This window comes from Penaeus vannamei, chromosome 31, assembly GCF_042767895.1.
Source record: "Penaeus vannamei isolate JL-2024 chromosome 31, ASM4276789v1, whole genome shotgun sequence".
NCBI classification, from domain to species: domain Eukaryota; kingdom Metazoa; phylum Arthropoda; class Malacostraca; order Decapoda; family Penaeidae; genus Penaeus; species Penaeus vannamei.
The window spans coordinates 24,858,158-24,872,499 of record NC_091579.1 but is presented as its reverse complement, the minus strand read 5'-3'; the positions used below and the strand labels follow the sequence as shown (position 1 = coordinate 24,872,499).

Below are 14,342 nucleotides of genomic sequence, written 5' to 3'. Positions count from 1 at the left end.
AGGAATTTCTCATTTATTTGCCGGAACTTAACTTTTTGATGCTGGTAAGGCATCTCTGCATTAACTATCTTCTTTAGTTTTGCTTTGTTAATTTTGTTTACACAGATATCTCCATAAGTGCTTAGTCACCAAGAAGTCAGTTAGTCTACCTAACCTAACCTGTTCCTTGAACTTTCAAAAAAAAATATTATTTTCATTACTATTACGAATGTTGATAATGTTATAGTAATAATAATATAATTAATCATAACGATAATAGTATTAGAAGTAAAACATTTTTCCCCCAAAAATTCAAGTGATGCTATAGACAGTTGGGGTCAAGTAGACATAGTAATGGACTCTATCGTGACTAAGCACTTATGAAGCCATCTCCGTGTTAACAATATTAACAAAATAAAACTGCAGTGAAGAGTGCAAATACCTTGTGCGTTGGTTAACATTTGGTATCATATGAGAAATTTGAATGACATATTGATATAATCTGATGAACCAGTTTTGCTGATATCTGCCCTTAGATTACTGTCTGCCATAGAGCAAGAACAGGAAGCCATGATGATGTCAGAATAGGCACTACAACTGCTGTCTCTTAACCCACACTCCGAGCCATGTGCAGGGTGACGTGGAGTTAGCTGTTTGATGAGAAATTAGAAGTGCTGGAAATATATCGATTCTACTCTCTGTTCTGTTGGTTATGTCATAAACAATCGTTAGGTGATGAGGCAAAAAAAAATCAGCCTACTTTTGAGGAGCTGTTTCTTCTTAGTAACCATAGCTGCTTAGCGCATACAACTTAGAACAGGCTTGACCATGCAAGACATAATAATAATAGAATAACACCTCAGCTTGAGTGTTGGTTTAGCTATGATGTGATAGGATGTCATCTTATCTGTTTTAAGGGGTTGACCAGCCTTCTAAACCCAATTCATTTATTCATTCATGTATATTTTCATAATTCAGATTTAGTTCTACATAGACAATTTGTCAGAACTGCTTCTCAGGTTAAATTGATTTATTGATGATTAGTAAATGATACCAAAGAATGTTGGACAAAATAAAAATGGGACTGACAGTATACTACCTGCTATTTTAGAATACTATTTTGAAGAAACAGTAGACATTTTTAAGAAAAAATGGATTTAACCCAATGCTAGCAGGAATGACTTGTACATATATGGCATGGCCACTGTACATTTATTTTATTAATTGTCTTTACACATAGATGGCTTCACAAGTGCCTAGTCACAAATGAGACAATTACTAGTACTATCTATCTTTGGAAATAAACTATTTAATTTTATGTTAGTATTAGTAATATAGATAACAGTATGATAATCATAATGTCTATGATAATAATGATAACATTTATATAAATGGCATTAGTAAAAAAAAAGAAAAAAAAAAACTCAAGGAAAAACTGAAATAAGAAGTCTACTAATTGACTCCTTGGTGGCTCTGCACTTATAGAGCCATCTATGTGTACAGACATATCATGAAACAAAACTACAGTGAATAGTACATTTTCCCAGTGGCATTGGGCTAATGATACACATGGTAGTAGTGTTTAGGATCCACAATGGATAAGCCTGGTTCACCAAATACTGAAGAATACTCATACAAATTAGGTAATCACATAAGAAGATATTCATGTTGACACTAGTCATAGATTAGAATTTACTCATGGGAAGTAATTTAGAAGTAGCAAATAAGGTAAAATTTAACATCTCTAATCTTAGTAAATACAGTCACACTTGAGAAGTACCCTCACAAAGCTCAATTTATCCCACATAGACTCACATCTTTGGACCAGTGACGTGAGCTTAGCTAATGATAGTTTCGGCGACGGGGCTAGTGGTACTAGTAAAGGTGTTGGAGGCAGTAGTAATCCACGGCGGCTGGTAGTTGCCGAGGTCCATCGCTTTGGGTGTCATCCACCATGTGCTGGATCCCCCCATGACCTGGCCTCCTGTCCTGTAGCAGCCGCCTCTGTCACGCATGATGCTTGTCAGGTGAGGCTCTCCGAGGTCAGGTGGTCTGTTTTATGTATATTCCATTCTCTGTGTGTTGTTTTGTGTGCATGGCTGCCCCCCTTGCAAGAATTTGTTTTATGTGCTGCACTTTATGTTATCATTTTTTGTTTTGTTTTCTGTACTCTATTTTATGCTTATGTTGTATTTTCTGAGACTAGACTTGATTCTCTTTTTACTCAGTATTTTACAGTTGTCCATTAGTACTCTTTTTTAAAAATATATATGTTAGGCCAATATCCACCTAGTATATGTTGATATTGAAGATACATTAACAAAGTTGCTTAGTTTGATGTCAGTGAGAGGAACCAATTTCTTTTGAATATCGTATTTAATTTTGATATTTTTTTTTTGTCACATTTAGTAATAATATGTTTATATTGTTTATTTGATTTATTGTCTTTTTATGTATTTATTTATGATTATCATTTATGCTTGAAAGTCTTGTGGCATTCTTCAGTAAAGCATTTTTTTTGCCAGTAGAGAGTAGAGAACCTTCAAAAGTTTTTATTTTTCTTATTTTGGGAAACCTTTTGAATTATAACATATTAGGTAATTACAATGTTGAATGATCAACATGTTTTCCTCTCTACTCCATCCAAAGATTTTTTTAAGTACCTAGAGGTGCAGAGTAGAAAAACTACATAGATGCTTTAAAGATTTAGTTTAAGTGTAAATAATTCTTTTTCTTTTGTATGAAAGCGGATAATGAATGATATAGTGTGTAGTGTATTGTGACTATCTAATAGCTCACTTGTTCCTATCAGGAAGGAACCCTGCTGTTAATTGTAACAGTATTTGTTTGCTACCGTGTAATAGTGATAGAAAGGAATATATGAAATTTGGAAGAATTACTCAGAAATGGTTATATAATGATGCTTTTCTGCTAGTGTTCTATTGCTACACAACAAGTAAATTGGAATGGAACAAGAAATATATCGTTCAAAGATGACAGGTAATACTAACTCTTTGAGATAATGATTTTTATTTCTACTAAGTGGATGTTGGCCTTGATAGATCTGTTTTGTGAATGTGATATATATGCTTTGCAAAATATTCTTTGGCGCTACATTTATGTGTAAAGGGTAAAAAGAATCATTACTGTTAATTTTATGGATGATAAGTGGGTATTTGGTGGAGGCAACGGCTTTGTCATTCTACTTGAATGTAAGGATTCCGCAGTGCAGTTGATGATAACTAACTTCTTACGAAAGGTTTCTAGAATATGATGTATCTTCTGGTATATCATGCAATGTAGATGTTTTATTTAATGATATCCTGGTCGGCTAAAGTAGCTGTGTAATTTCTTTGTGATCTTTTTTTCTTTATATGGATATCGATCATTGGGGGTAGTCCCAGCACTCCAGATTTTTCTGACAGAAACTTCATTTGTGATTTTCTTAAATGGTAAAGACAGGTAAGTAATGTGTATGTGTGAGAATAATCAAGACCTAGGGTAGATTTTTAAATGGCAGCTTTTTGAGCCTCTCCCGCTGTATATACTATATACTATTTAGTTTTGCTTATTTATGTGCTGGAAATGTGTAGATGCTAGTTGTTTAAAAATATTTGAATGTGTTACAGATTTTTAGATATTTGATTAGTCTTTCACATGTAATTAAATAGTTCCAGAATACGAAAAGAAAAGCCGGGTATTAAATGTCTTCCTGTTATTAGTTCATCACTTTAAACCTTTGAATGATCTTCACCACTAGATTTGAAATGTCACATGTATTCCTTCACCAGTATCAAGATTGTAACCCAAAGCTAAGACAAAACACCAAAAATGAGGCAGATCCTTTGAAGGTGCTGAGTGAGGCATCATCTGCTTTGGCTCTCACGGAAACACTGATAGGTGAGTCCTTATCATGGAGAAACCACTTCTGTTTAGATGATGCATTTATTTTTGTCAATAGTTTTGGTGCCGGCTGTGTAAATACAGCTAGTGGATATGTGGGTTTTATTCTTTTACTAGTATTGATAATATGAATATATGAATTTCCATGATGCACATTCCTTTGAGATTAGTAGTATAGACTTCCATATTTCTGTGTGATAAAATTTCACAAGTTCTCTTTGGTGGTGATTTCTTGGGATGCAAAATAAGGTTGTTGTAATTTACAACTGCAGAATGAAAGTAAATAACATTGATTTCTCATTCTGTTTTACAGGTCCTCTTAGGATCCCCCCAGTGTCACAGGAAGTCCTAGATCAAGTTCTGTGCACCATGGAGAAAAAGACGATAAAGCAGGTATCTGCTGCAAATGGAGGTTCTCCTGTGGTTAATGCAGTTACAGAGAAGACTAGTGTTTTGCATCCATATAGCTTCCCTGAACCAGTTAACACAAAAGATATTCACACAGGGAAGTTGTTAGGCTCACTGCAATCTGTTCTCCAACCCAAAGTGCATCAGCTTTCCACCACTAAGTTGCAGTCATTTAATCCAGCTGGGAATGGTCACCCTGATGATGTCCTCATGAAGAACATAACATCTGCAGATGTTCAAGCCGGAGTGACAGAACCTTTAAGACAGAACAGTGTTGTATCACTGCCAGAGGAACAGAGATCGGAACAGCTGGTTAGAAAGAACAGTCGAGTTATTACTGTTCCTGTTGGTATGAGTGATCATGGACCAGTTGAAGTTTACCGAGAAGTGCATCAGTATCCAGCAGGTGTTATCACAACTACAGTAGAAAAACGATCATACATTGGGCAGAGCGAGTCAGAACACCGTCCCCCCTCAGGGCCTGCAAAGCGAAAGTGCCGTTCAAGGAAACTGAAGCAGAAGCGTGCTGACCATCATGCCTCCCAATCCTCTGTAGCCAGTGGATCTTCAGCTGGTACATCAGTGGCAAGTGGAAGTACACTCATTTCTCAAAGCAGTTCTGAGCTCACACCTATCTCACGTAGTCAAGCCTCATCATCAAAAACCAGTCTCAATGATGCAAGAAGTGATGCAGCAGGACCTATAACAAGACCAGTACTCTCTGCAGCAATTATGCAGATGCGGCAGGCTTTAGAACATGTATCAAATGCTTCTGACAATCACTCGGACAAATCTAGTGGTGGAGCAGAACTTTCTTCAAACTTTTCAGACACCTCATCCAATTTATCAACATTATCTGATCTGAGTGGGTATGAGGATGAGTATATTAGGATTAAACGCCTTGTGTCAGATGCTGTGATACCTCCAGATGACTATAAAAAACTTGTAAGTAAAGCAAACAGTAAATCAGCCACATCAAAACCGGTGCCAGTTGTAGATTATGAAAAGATTATTAGGGATCTTCAAGCACAGAAAGAGGATTTAGAGATACAACTTCACAGATTATCCATCCAAGTCCAAAATGCAGTAAGAGAAAAAGAACTGTATCAGCAACAACTTGAGCTGATGCAGACGAAAATAACTGAGACAAACCAGAAACAATATTTTGAGGTATTAAAACAAAGAGCAAATTTAGAGGGACAGTTGGAAATGCTGAAACAAGAACTTGAAAATACTGTGTATGAGAAGAATCAGTTGCAGTCCAAAATATCTGAGGCTGTGAAGGAATCTGAAGCCAGTAAAGATGCAGCTACTACTGCAAAGGATGCAGAATCAAAGATGAGTGCAAGATTACAAAAGTATGAAGATGCTAATAAGAACCTGGAGGAGAATCTCAGAAATGCAGAAGAGAAGATTCAGAGAATATCTAAGGATTATGAGAACTCACAGTCACTAATCAAAGATCACATTTCAAAGAATGAGCAATTAGAGATGAGAATAAGCCAGTTTATGGATTCAGAAACCAACATGAAAGCTGAGTTAGATGGTCTGAAGGCTCGGTTATCACAGGTCCAAGAGGATTGTGAGGTCAAAACAAAGGCACAAATCCAGGCAGAAACTGCTGCTAATAAATCTGCAATGGAACTGCAAAAATCCAATGCTTCCAGCCTTTGGTATCAGGAACAGTTACAGATCGCACAAGCTGCAAGAGCAAAACTACAGCAAGATCTTTTGGATACAAAGTCAAGCTTAGCCAAAATTACATCAGAGAAAGATACATTAGAGATAACAGTACAAACCATGAAGCGGGAGGCAGAGGATGGGCAAGCAAGAGCAGTACGAGAGAAAGCCTCTCTGGTTGCGCACCTTGAAGCTCTTCAGGCTGACATGGCAGAGCGTGAGGCACTTGTCTCTCAGCTGGAGCGGGATCGTGGCAGTGACACAAAACTTATGGAAGACAGAAGACAGAGACTAGAGCAGGATAGGCAGCGAATACATAAACTTCGATTAGATCTTGCTGATACTGAGAGGCAGCTTGACTTTGTCAAAGATGACCTAAGGCATAAGTGTAGCTTATTAACAAGATATGAAAATGAATTGAAGGATTTAAGGACATCTGAAGCTGTTAATCAGGAAGTTCTTGGTGAAAGAGACATTCGCATATCAAATCTTGAGCAAACTGTGGATGAACTAAAGTCTTCTTTAAGCAAACATCAAGAGGAAGGTAAGACCAAAGATGCATCAATAAATATGCTGAAGGAAGAAAAACTAAAGCTTGAGGTGAGACTTGCAGCAGCAAGTAATGAGAAGAAAGAAGTAGATGATGCTATTATCAAAGTAAGAGAGGACATGACAAAGCTTTCCTCGAGCTTCTATAGAATGAAGCATGATCTGGCAGCTAAGGACCGACAGATTGAAGTACACAAGAAAGAGGCAGAGGAACTCTTGAAAGCAAGAACACAAATAGAGAAAAAATATGAAGCTTTAGAAAAGAAGACCATTGAAGATGAAGAGAAAAAGAAACTTGTGAAGGAGATGAGTGAACTTAAACAAGAAATAAAAGAATTGTCATCAGCCAGAGAAAAAGCTGAATCAGAGCAAGTTGGGCTGAAACAAGTTCTGAAATCTCTAGAAATAGAGAAAAAGGGTTTGGGTGAGGCTGTTCGATTGCGGGAGGAGCAGATCCAAAATATGCAGGGAAGTGTAGAAAACTATAGAGAAGCTATCCTTAAGAAGGATGAGGAACTGTATGTAGCTCATGAACAAAACTCGTCCCTCGAGAAGACCTACATAGAGTTACGCAGACAGTGGGAAGCGTTGAAGGAAGAGACGTTGGCCCTAAGGCAAGAGTCAGAAGCATATATGGAACATGAAAAGCTGCAGAAGAGAGAAAAAGCGGAACTTAAGGAGAGCATACAGAAGGAAAGGAAGTTAAAACAGAATATGGAAAGGAAGATTGAGAGTCTAGTTAAGTTGCATGAGGAAGAAAAGGCAAAAATTTTGTCAGAGAAGCAAAGTAATGAAAAATTAGTTGCTGAATTGACTAAGGCACTCCAAATTGAAAAGGATGAAAGAAGCAAGGTAACTGAAAAGAAAGAAGTTATTGAGCAAACACACAGTGCATTGTTAAAAGAACTTCAGTTGTTAAAGGAAGAAAAGAGTCAGTTACAAGGTAAACTAAATGAAGAAATAAAAGAATTAGATAAATTCACTAGGTCTCATAAGGAAAAGGAGGACATTATAACCTCCTTAAAGACACAATTAGATACCATCTCTAAAACCCACCAGGACACTAAGAAAAACCTTGTACATTTGCAGGAGGAGAAAGACCTAAGTGTCAGAGAGCTGACGAGTAAGTTACAGATGAAAATAGGAGAACTGGATACTATGAAGAAGACCCATAGTGATGCACAGTCACTGATATCAAGAATAAATCAGGAGAAAAATAGATTAAATGAACAAGTCACTCAGCTCCTTGCTGAGAACACTCACCTGAAGAAAACACCTATTGTAAATGCAACTTTAGTGAAGGACTCTGCAGCTGCAAATGAAAACAAGGAAGGAGGCAAAAAGAAAGGTGGAAAAAATATAGATAATCTACAAAGAGAAATCTTGGTATTGCAAACCAAGGTTCGTGAGAGTGACACAAAGCTGAAGGAAGTCTTAAAACAAAAGGAAGGTTTAGAATCTACCATGAAAAACACCAAGAAAGAAAGCTTATTAATGCGAGCAAAAATGAAAGAGTTTGAGTCTCTAAAATCAAAATGCAAGGAGTTGGAAGCTTGTAAAGAGAAGCTGAAAGACTATGAAGCCTTTAACCTGAAGCTTAAAGATTTAGAAACAAAAATAGAGAATCAGGAGAAAGATATAACCACCCTGAATTCTTCCTTGAATGAAACATCTGGTCAAAACAGCATTCTAAAAGAAAGAGAAGATGAGCTCTGCTTAAGGATAGATAGCTTGAATAAAGAAAAAGAAGATCTGCAGCAAAAGATTTCTAATCTTGAGGAACTTAACCAGCAGTCTCATGAGAATATTATGCAGTATCAAGTACAACTAAAGCATGCAGAAGCAGAGAAAGAGGAGTGGATGGCCAAATTTGAAAGCTTAAGAGATTGTATTCCTGAACGAGACACAAGCACCCAACCAGCAGTGCAGTTAGGGTTCTCAGGGAGGGGAAGTAGTGCTGACCAGACATTTAGTAAAAGCCAGGAGAGACTTGGCATGTCAGGGATGGACCATGATAGTACTCAAGGCTTGGTACCAGGAACACCCATGAACAACCTTGGTTACCTTTGTGAATCGCCACATGCAACAGTGACAAATGGCACACAGTTTGACAAAACCATGGCAGATTTGCAGGCTCAGGTAAATTTAACATCGAAAGCTTTGCAAGACAAGGAGGAGCAGATTCAGAACCTTCAACACAGACTGAGCATTTATAAAGAAGAAGCGAGAGCTCCTTGCCTCAGTTCCTCATCAGTTAACTCTCAGGTAGCAGTTGAATCTGTGTTGGAGGATTCAGTTCCAGAATCAGTTTATAAGAAAAAGATTCATGACCTCCTTCAAAAGATAGAACAACTGCGGGTGTCAGGAGAGACTGAAGTTTGTGATAGCAACTCTGGAAAAAGTGCAGAAACCAACAGTTCAGAAATACAAATGATGACAGCTAAAGTCAAAAGCATGGAGTGTGAAGCTGAATCCAAAAATAGTGAGTTAGAGGAAGTTAAAACAAAAATGGGAGTTATGACTAAAGAGTTCCAGGAAAAGCAAAGACGATATGAGTCAAATGTCCGACTCTTAACCAGGAAGCTAAAAGAACACATGAAGGGACGCAAGTCAGCAGAGAAGGAGATGCAGACACAGGCTGAAGACCACCAACGTATTCTGAATGAGGAGCAACAAAGATATTCTGTGCTGAGGTGCAGGTAAGCTGATATTCATCAAATATGTCATCATGGTGATATGATGTAAAAGTGTGTCATACTAGAATTTTCTTCCATAATTTGGATTTTATTTTTGCAGTTTCTTTCTTACTGTTATTATCAGTTTTATATTAAGAAAACTCACATTCCAATATTTGATCAGATACATAGAGCTTGAGGGTCGTAGTGAGGCATTGGAGGGTCAAGTGGCCAGTCTAGAGAGCGAGGTGGAAGAAGTACGCGGAGCTCTGGAGAGGTCTCGTGAGGAGGCCTATGATCATCACAACAATACCTTGCAGCTTCAGAAGGAGATTGGCAGACTTCAGGGTATGTATAGAATTATGCATTTATTGTTTGTTTTAGGATTTTTGTTTTTAAGAAAGTTGTAAATCAGTTTTTTTTTTATAACATGGATAAATTTAATGGTAATATATATGATTTACTTATTTAATATTTTAGTGTTTAAAGCAAGAATATAAAGTATACTAAAAAGTTTCTCAGTAGTGGTAGTTTAATCTTCAAAAAAATATTCTTGATATGTTTTAAAGATGTGATAGAGATATGTATTCTGGGCCTCAATTTTGAAATTACAAGAAATTAGATTTTCTTATCTGATATAGCTTGTAAAAGTTACCAGTGCACATAGGAGCCATAGATAGATCCAAGAAAATGACTTCATAGTTTGTTATGGCTGCTGTAGCATGAGAATATACTTTTTATATTAAATAGATGTTGGGAAATATATTTCTGTAGAGTGCAAGAATGAATTTTGAAAGCTAGAAGATAATGTATGCCACTTTGTGCTCATTATCAACAGAACTTGGAAAGACTTCAGACAACCTACGGCAAGAAGTCCTGAGCCTCAAAGAAACCATTGCCCAGAGGGACCAACAGCTTAAGAAAATGGAGCTGGAATTGAGATTAGGCCAAGAAGAGCTCCAGAAGGCCCATTCCTCCTCAAGTACTGTCAGTGAGAAGATGGCAACAAAGGAGAAGGAGTTAGATGATGTCAGGCTTTTGGTATGTAATTGTAACTTCATTCCTTTTTGATTATGAACTATATTTATTATTGTTACATTTTCTTACTGCTACATTTTCTTGTCAGGTGTAGATTTCCACAAAACATTGTTTTGCAATTGGTTATTTTGTATGCATGTTTTATTCTATGATTTCAGAAGGAGCAGTTAGAGATTGAGATCCAAACCTTGAATCAGACGCTGAAGACAAAGGAACAAGATCTCTCAGGTGCAGAAGCACGCATAACAGAATTGGAAAGTAAAAATGCCCAGCTTCAAAACAGTGTGAAGGAAATTGATAGCAGAACACAACAGATATCATCAGAAATGCAGAAAGTGAAAGAGGAAAAGCTTTTGTTAACTAATGAACTGCAGAACACAAAGACTCAGCTCCAAGACTCGGTAGCCAAAATTGCTGCATTTGAAAGCCAGATCATGGTATGTTTCATATCAAAATTTCTGAGAGTTTAGAATGAAGATGTAAAGTAATCTGCTATGAGGGGATGTAGTTCTGTGTATTCACTATTTTTTGAATGTGAACAATTCTTCAGTCTTGTCCTTTTTTATCATATGGTCTCAAGTTGATGAATGGGAAAAATACTATATTCTTGCCCTTTTTTTTCTTTATCATGTAATTATTTTTTTCATGTGAAACAGGTGGTGGAAGGCCAACTAAAGGCAAGCTCTGAGGAAGTGAATCAGGTCAAAGAACAGCTGGATGCTAAAGTTGCCTCACACCAAATGACAGTAGAGCAATTGGAGCAGAGTGTTGCTCGTGCCAGGCAGGAGGTTGCAGCTCTTACTGCTCAGCTCAGCCAAGTGCAACGGGAAAGAGTCAGCTATCAGACGCAAGCGATGGAATTGCGTACAGCCTTACACACAGCTCTAGGGCAACTCAAAGTAAGTCTGAAATATGAGAGACATAGTTACTAGGTTTACACTTCTACTTGTTTTAATGAACTGGTTGTATGTTCTACATGATCATTGATGTAAAATGGCATCATTAAATTTACCTTTTGTGCGTGGGTTATGAGTGTGGTTTCCTACCTTTCACAGGGGATGTATTATTAGAAATTGATATATAGATTTGATATATGATTTGATATTGTTACTATTTACTGTGTATAACTAACCTATTTTTTTTTTTTTTCTAATTTAAAATGTCTTTCTTAATCATTAAAAATTTACTAAATGTGTATTTTTATGACAAACATTTGATTATGATATAGAGCTTAACCCATTTATAACGTGTGTCCCATATATGAGACCCTGAAAAATAAACATTGATAGGCATACTGCCAGTGTGACGTTTGATCGGAGCTCACGCTCTGAATACGTTGCGGGCTGCAGCTGGCGCGTGGGCAGATTCCAGGCTGGCCCCACGTGCCAATTTTGTAGCCTCCCGGAAACTATTATTTTCAGCTTCAAAATATACCAGCGTTAGTAGGTTAAAAGCTGCTTTATAGGGTCACAGTTTTTTTTTCAGAAATCACTTACCATTTTGCAGATACAAAAAGCAGAGAGAGAAGCCCAGGAAGCCGAAGAATCAACCATCAGCTCGGAGGCAGGGGTGATTCCTTCCCCCTCCCCTCTTGACCTTACGTCACTCACTCAGCTGATGGAAAGATCTGCCCGTCCGCCCCGATCCACATTGCCGCTCACTAGTCTAGAGACCTGCCTTTCCTCCCTCAAGCAGGAAGTGGCTATACTTCAGACACAGTTACATAACAAACAAGAAGCTTTAGCTAGAGAGTAAGTGTTAGATTTTTTTGTTTTTTTTCTCTTCTTCTTCTACTTCTCCCCCCCCCCCCCAATGATAATGAAATGTTTAACCCTGTTTTCTTCCATCTTTCTCTCTTTGCTTTATTTATCTCCCTGTGAGGAGATAAATCTTGTATTTGTAATAGCTTTAAGTTAGTGAGAGCCCAAGGAATGCCATACAATTGTGCTTTTCAGATCCATGCTGGATACAGCAGATGACCCCGTAGAAGAAGGCAAAGAACCAGTCCCAGTGCAGAAACCAGTAGATGATACTAACCAGTCCACAGTACAGGATATATAGAAGCTAGCTGTGCTTGATAGTTGTGCTAGGAAATTATAGTAGCACATGGTGCAGGGATATTTTAATTGGTCTGTGATAATAGAGGTCATGATATTCAGTTTTTAGAGCAGTTATTCAAGTTAGAATAGGAGGTGCTCTTCAATGTGAATATGATAGTCTCTTACTTTTCATGATTTCTGTTGTTGATATTGAAAATTATATAGACATATATGGTTGTTATAGTGTGCTGCATATTGTGGTGCAAACTGGAGTTTTTATTTGATGATTACATGATAACTGTTGGTTGAATATGCATATAATTCAATACATTCAAGTTTAATTTTGACCATTTCAATGTAAGTATAGGTTGATTTTATGATATTTGGTTGAAACCTATCTACATAAAAGAATATATACATTAAATATTTATTCATACATACTAATTGGGTAGTATGTAAAGAAATCATAACTATTACTTTAACAAACTTTTATTCTAAGCAAAAGACAAACCAAGTATCTATTTTGGAATGCAATAGTTTTATCCTCAATTGGGTGTGTATAAAAAAGGTTGTCTGCAGATTACTGTATAAGGTTTTAAAAGTTTATGTTATATATTGATGAAAGTAGATTCTTGTCTCCCTAGAAGTTATGTTTGTAGATGATTAATGTAATTCCTTCTGCCAATTTTACCTTTATTTCCCATAGCTTTGAATTTATGATTGTCTTTTTCTCTGACTTGTGCTCAATGGAAAAAATGGAAATGAAAATCAAAGCTTTATGAAAAAAAATGGATTATGGAAAAGTGTGAGAGACTGAATGATGCTGTGCTCACATACACATGTCATTGTGTGACCATGAATTCCATATTGCAATGATTGTGATAGAATTATGCCAAATGTATGTTGTATTGTCTTCCCTGAGGTACCTGGAACAGGGAATGATGGTGAAAGTTGATAGTTTAACATTTGTATTCTTATCTATATTGGTTGTTACTATTCTTCTGCTTATTATTATTATTACTATTAATTATTTTTATTAATTATTATTATTAATTATTATTATTATAAATTATGATTTATTATTATTGTTAATTATTAATTAATATTATTATTAATTATTATTATTATTATTAATTATTGGTTATTATTATTATTATTGCTATTATTATTATTATTATTATACTCAGTATATAGATAAATACTTTTTCATCATCATCATCATCTCTCATTGTTATAATTATGCCCATGATTATTATTGATGATGTTATTACTATCATTCTACTATTATTATATTGATATCACTTATTATACTATTATTGCAAAGGAAGCACTATTATTTATTGCAACTTTTTGAAATGTTGACTATAAGTGGATGAGTTCGATGATGTCAATCACACTTTTGAAATAACAGGTATCGATTATTATCACCACTTAAGAGGGCGCATGTCTATAATAGATTTAGGAGTCTTCCAGGGCACATAGCTTTCCACCCAAGGGAGATGGATAAACTCCCAAGAAACAATGCTGGCATTGTTGACAAAATTGATATTTCTTAACTTCTTTCTTTCCCTCTATATTATTTGTCCCTTCCCATCTATCAGAATCTTGCAAGTAAAGGTTGTTTAGACACCATATTTTTTTTGTGATTGTTTTCCGTACAGGTTATGTTGACATCGTGGTAGATAATAGGATAGGGTAGTTTAATTTTTTTTAAAATATGTAAAGGCAGCTTTTTTCATATTTAATCCTTTTACAGATTATTTCCTTCCTTCTGTGTAACAGATGTTAATGTATGATAGGACTGCAAGAGAGACTGAGTGAGTGAATGGGTGGGTGTGTTTGTTTGTTCATGCATGTGTGTAAAATCTTAATATTTACATTTATGGTTGTAAGCTGTATGGGTTAATATGATCTTTGTATATCATCCATCATATATATATATATATATATATATATATATATATATATATATATATATATATATTTATACACCTGAGCTCTTTTAAAAACTTCTCACTCCATTTTGCCCTGCTTGTGGCTACTGCTGTCCTTTTCATTCCTAAGACATTTT

At 36.1% G+C, this 14,342-nt stretch overlaps 1 protein-coding gene across 6 annotated transcripts in view; it reads left to right on the top strand.

The window, feature by feature from the left end:
* LOC113817317 (golgin subfamily A member 3) overlaps positions 1-14,003 on the top strand; it is a 23,685-nt gene extending 9,682 nt beyond the window's left edge. For 3 of the 6 annotated variants that reach the window (XM_070143984.1, XM_070143983.1, XM_070143985.1), the window contains exons 4-12: positions 1,789-2,006; positions 3,771-3,879; positions 4,196-9,218; positions 9,379-9,542; positions 10,033-10,235; positions 10,391-10,669; positions 10,889-11,131; positions 11,739-11,983; positions 12,188-14,003. In XM_070143984.1, the coding sequence (XP_070000085.1) occupies positions 1,789-2,006; positions 3,771-3,879; positions 4,196-9,218; positions 9,379-9,542; positions 10,033-10,235; positions 10,391-10,669; positions 10,889-11,131; positions 11,739-11,983; positions 12,188-12,293 (6,590 nt within the window). In that variant the 3' untranslated portion in view covers positions 12,294-14,003. The remainder of the gene's footprint in view (positions 1-1,788; positions 2,007-3,770; positions 3,880-4,195; positions 9,219-9,378; positions 9,543-10,032; positions 10,236-10,390; positions 10,670-10,888; positions 11,132-11,738; positions 11,984-12,187) is intronic. The other 3 variants (XM_070143987.1, XM_070143990.1, XM_070143986.1) reach the window with 1 other exon arrangement.
* Positions 14,004-14,342: the final 339 nt, after the last annotated feature.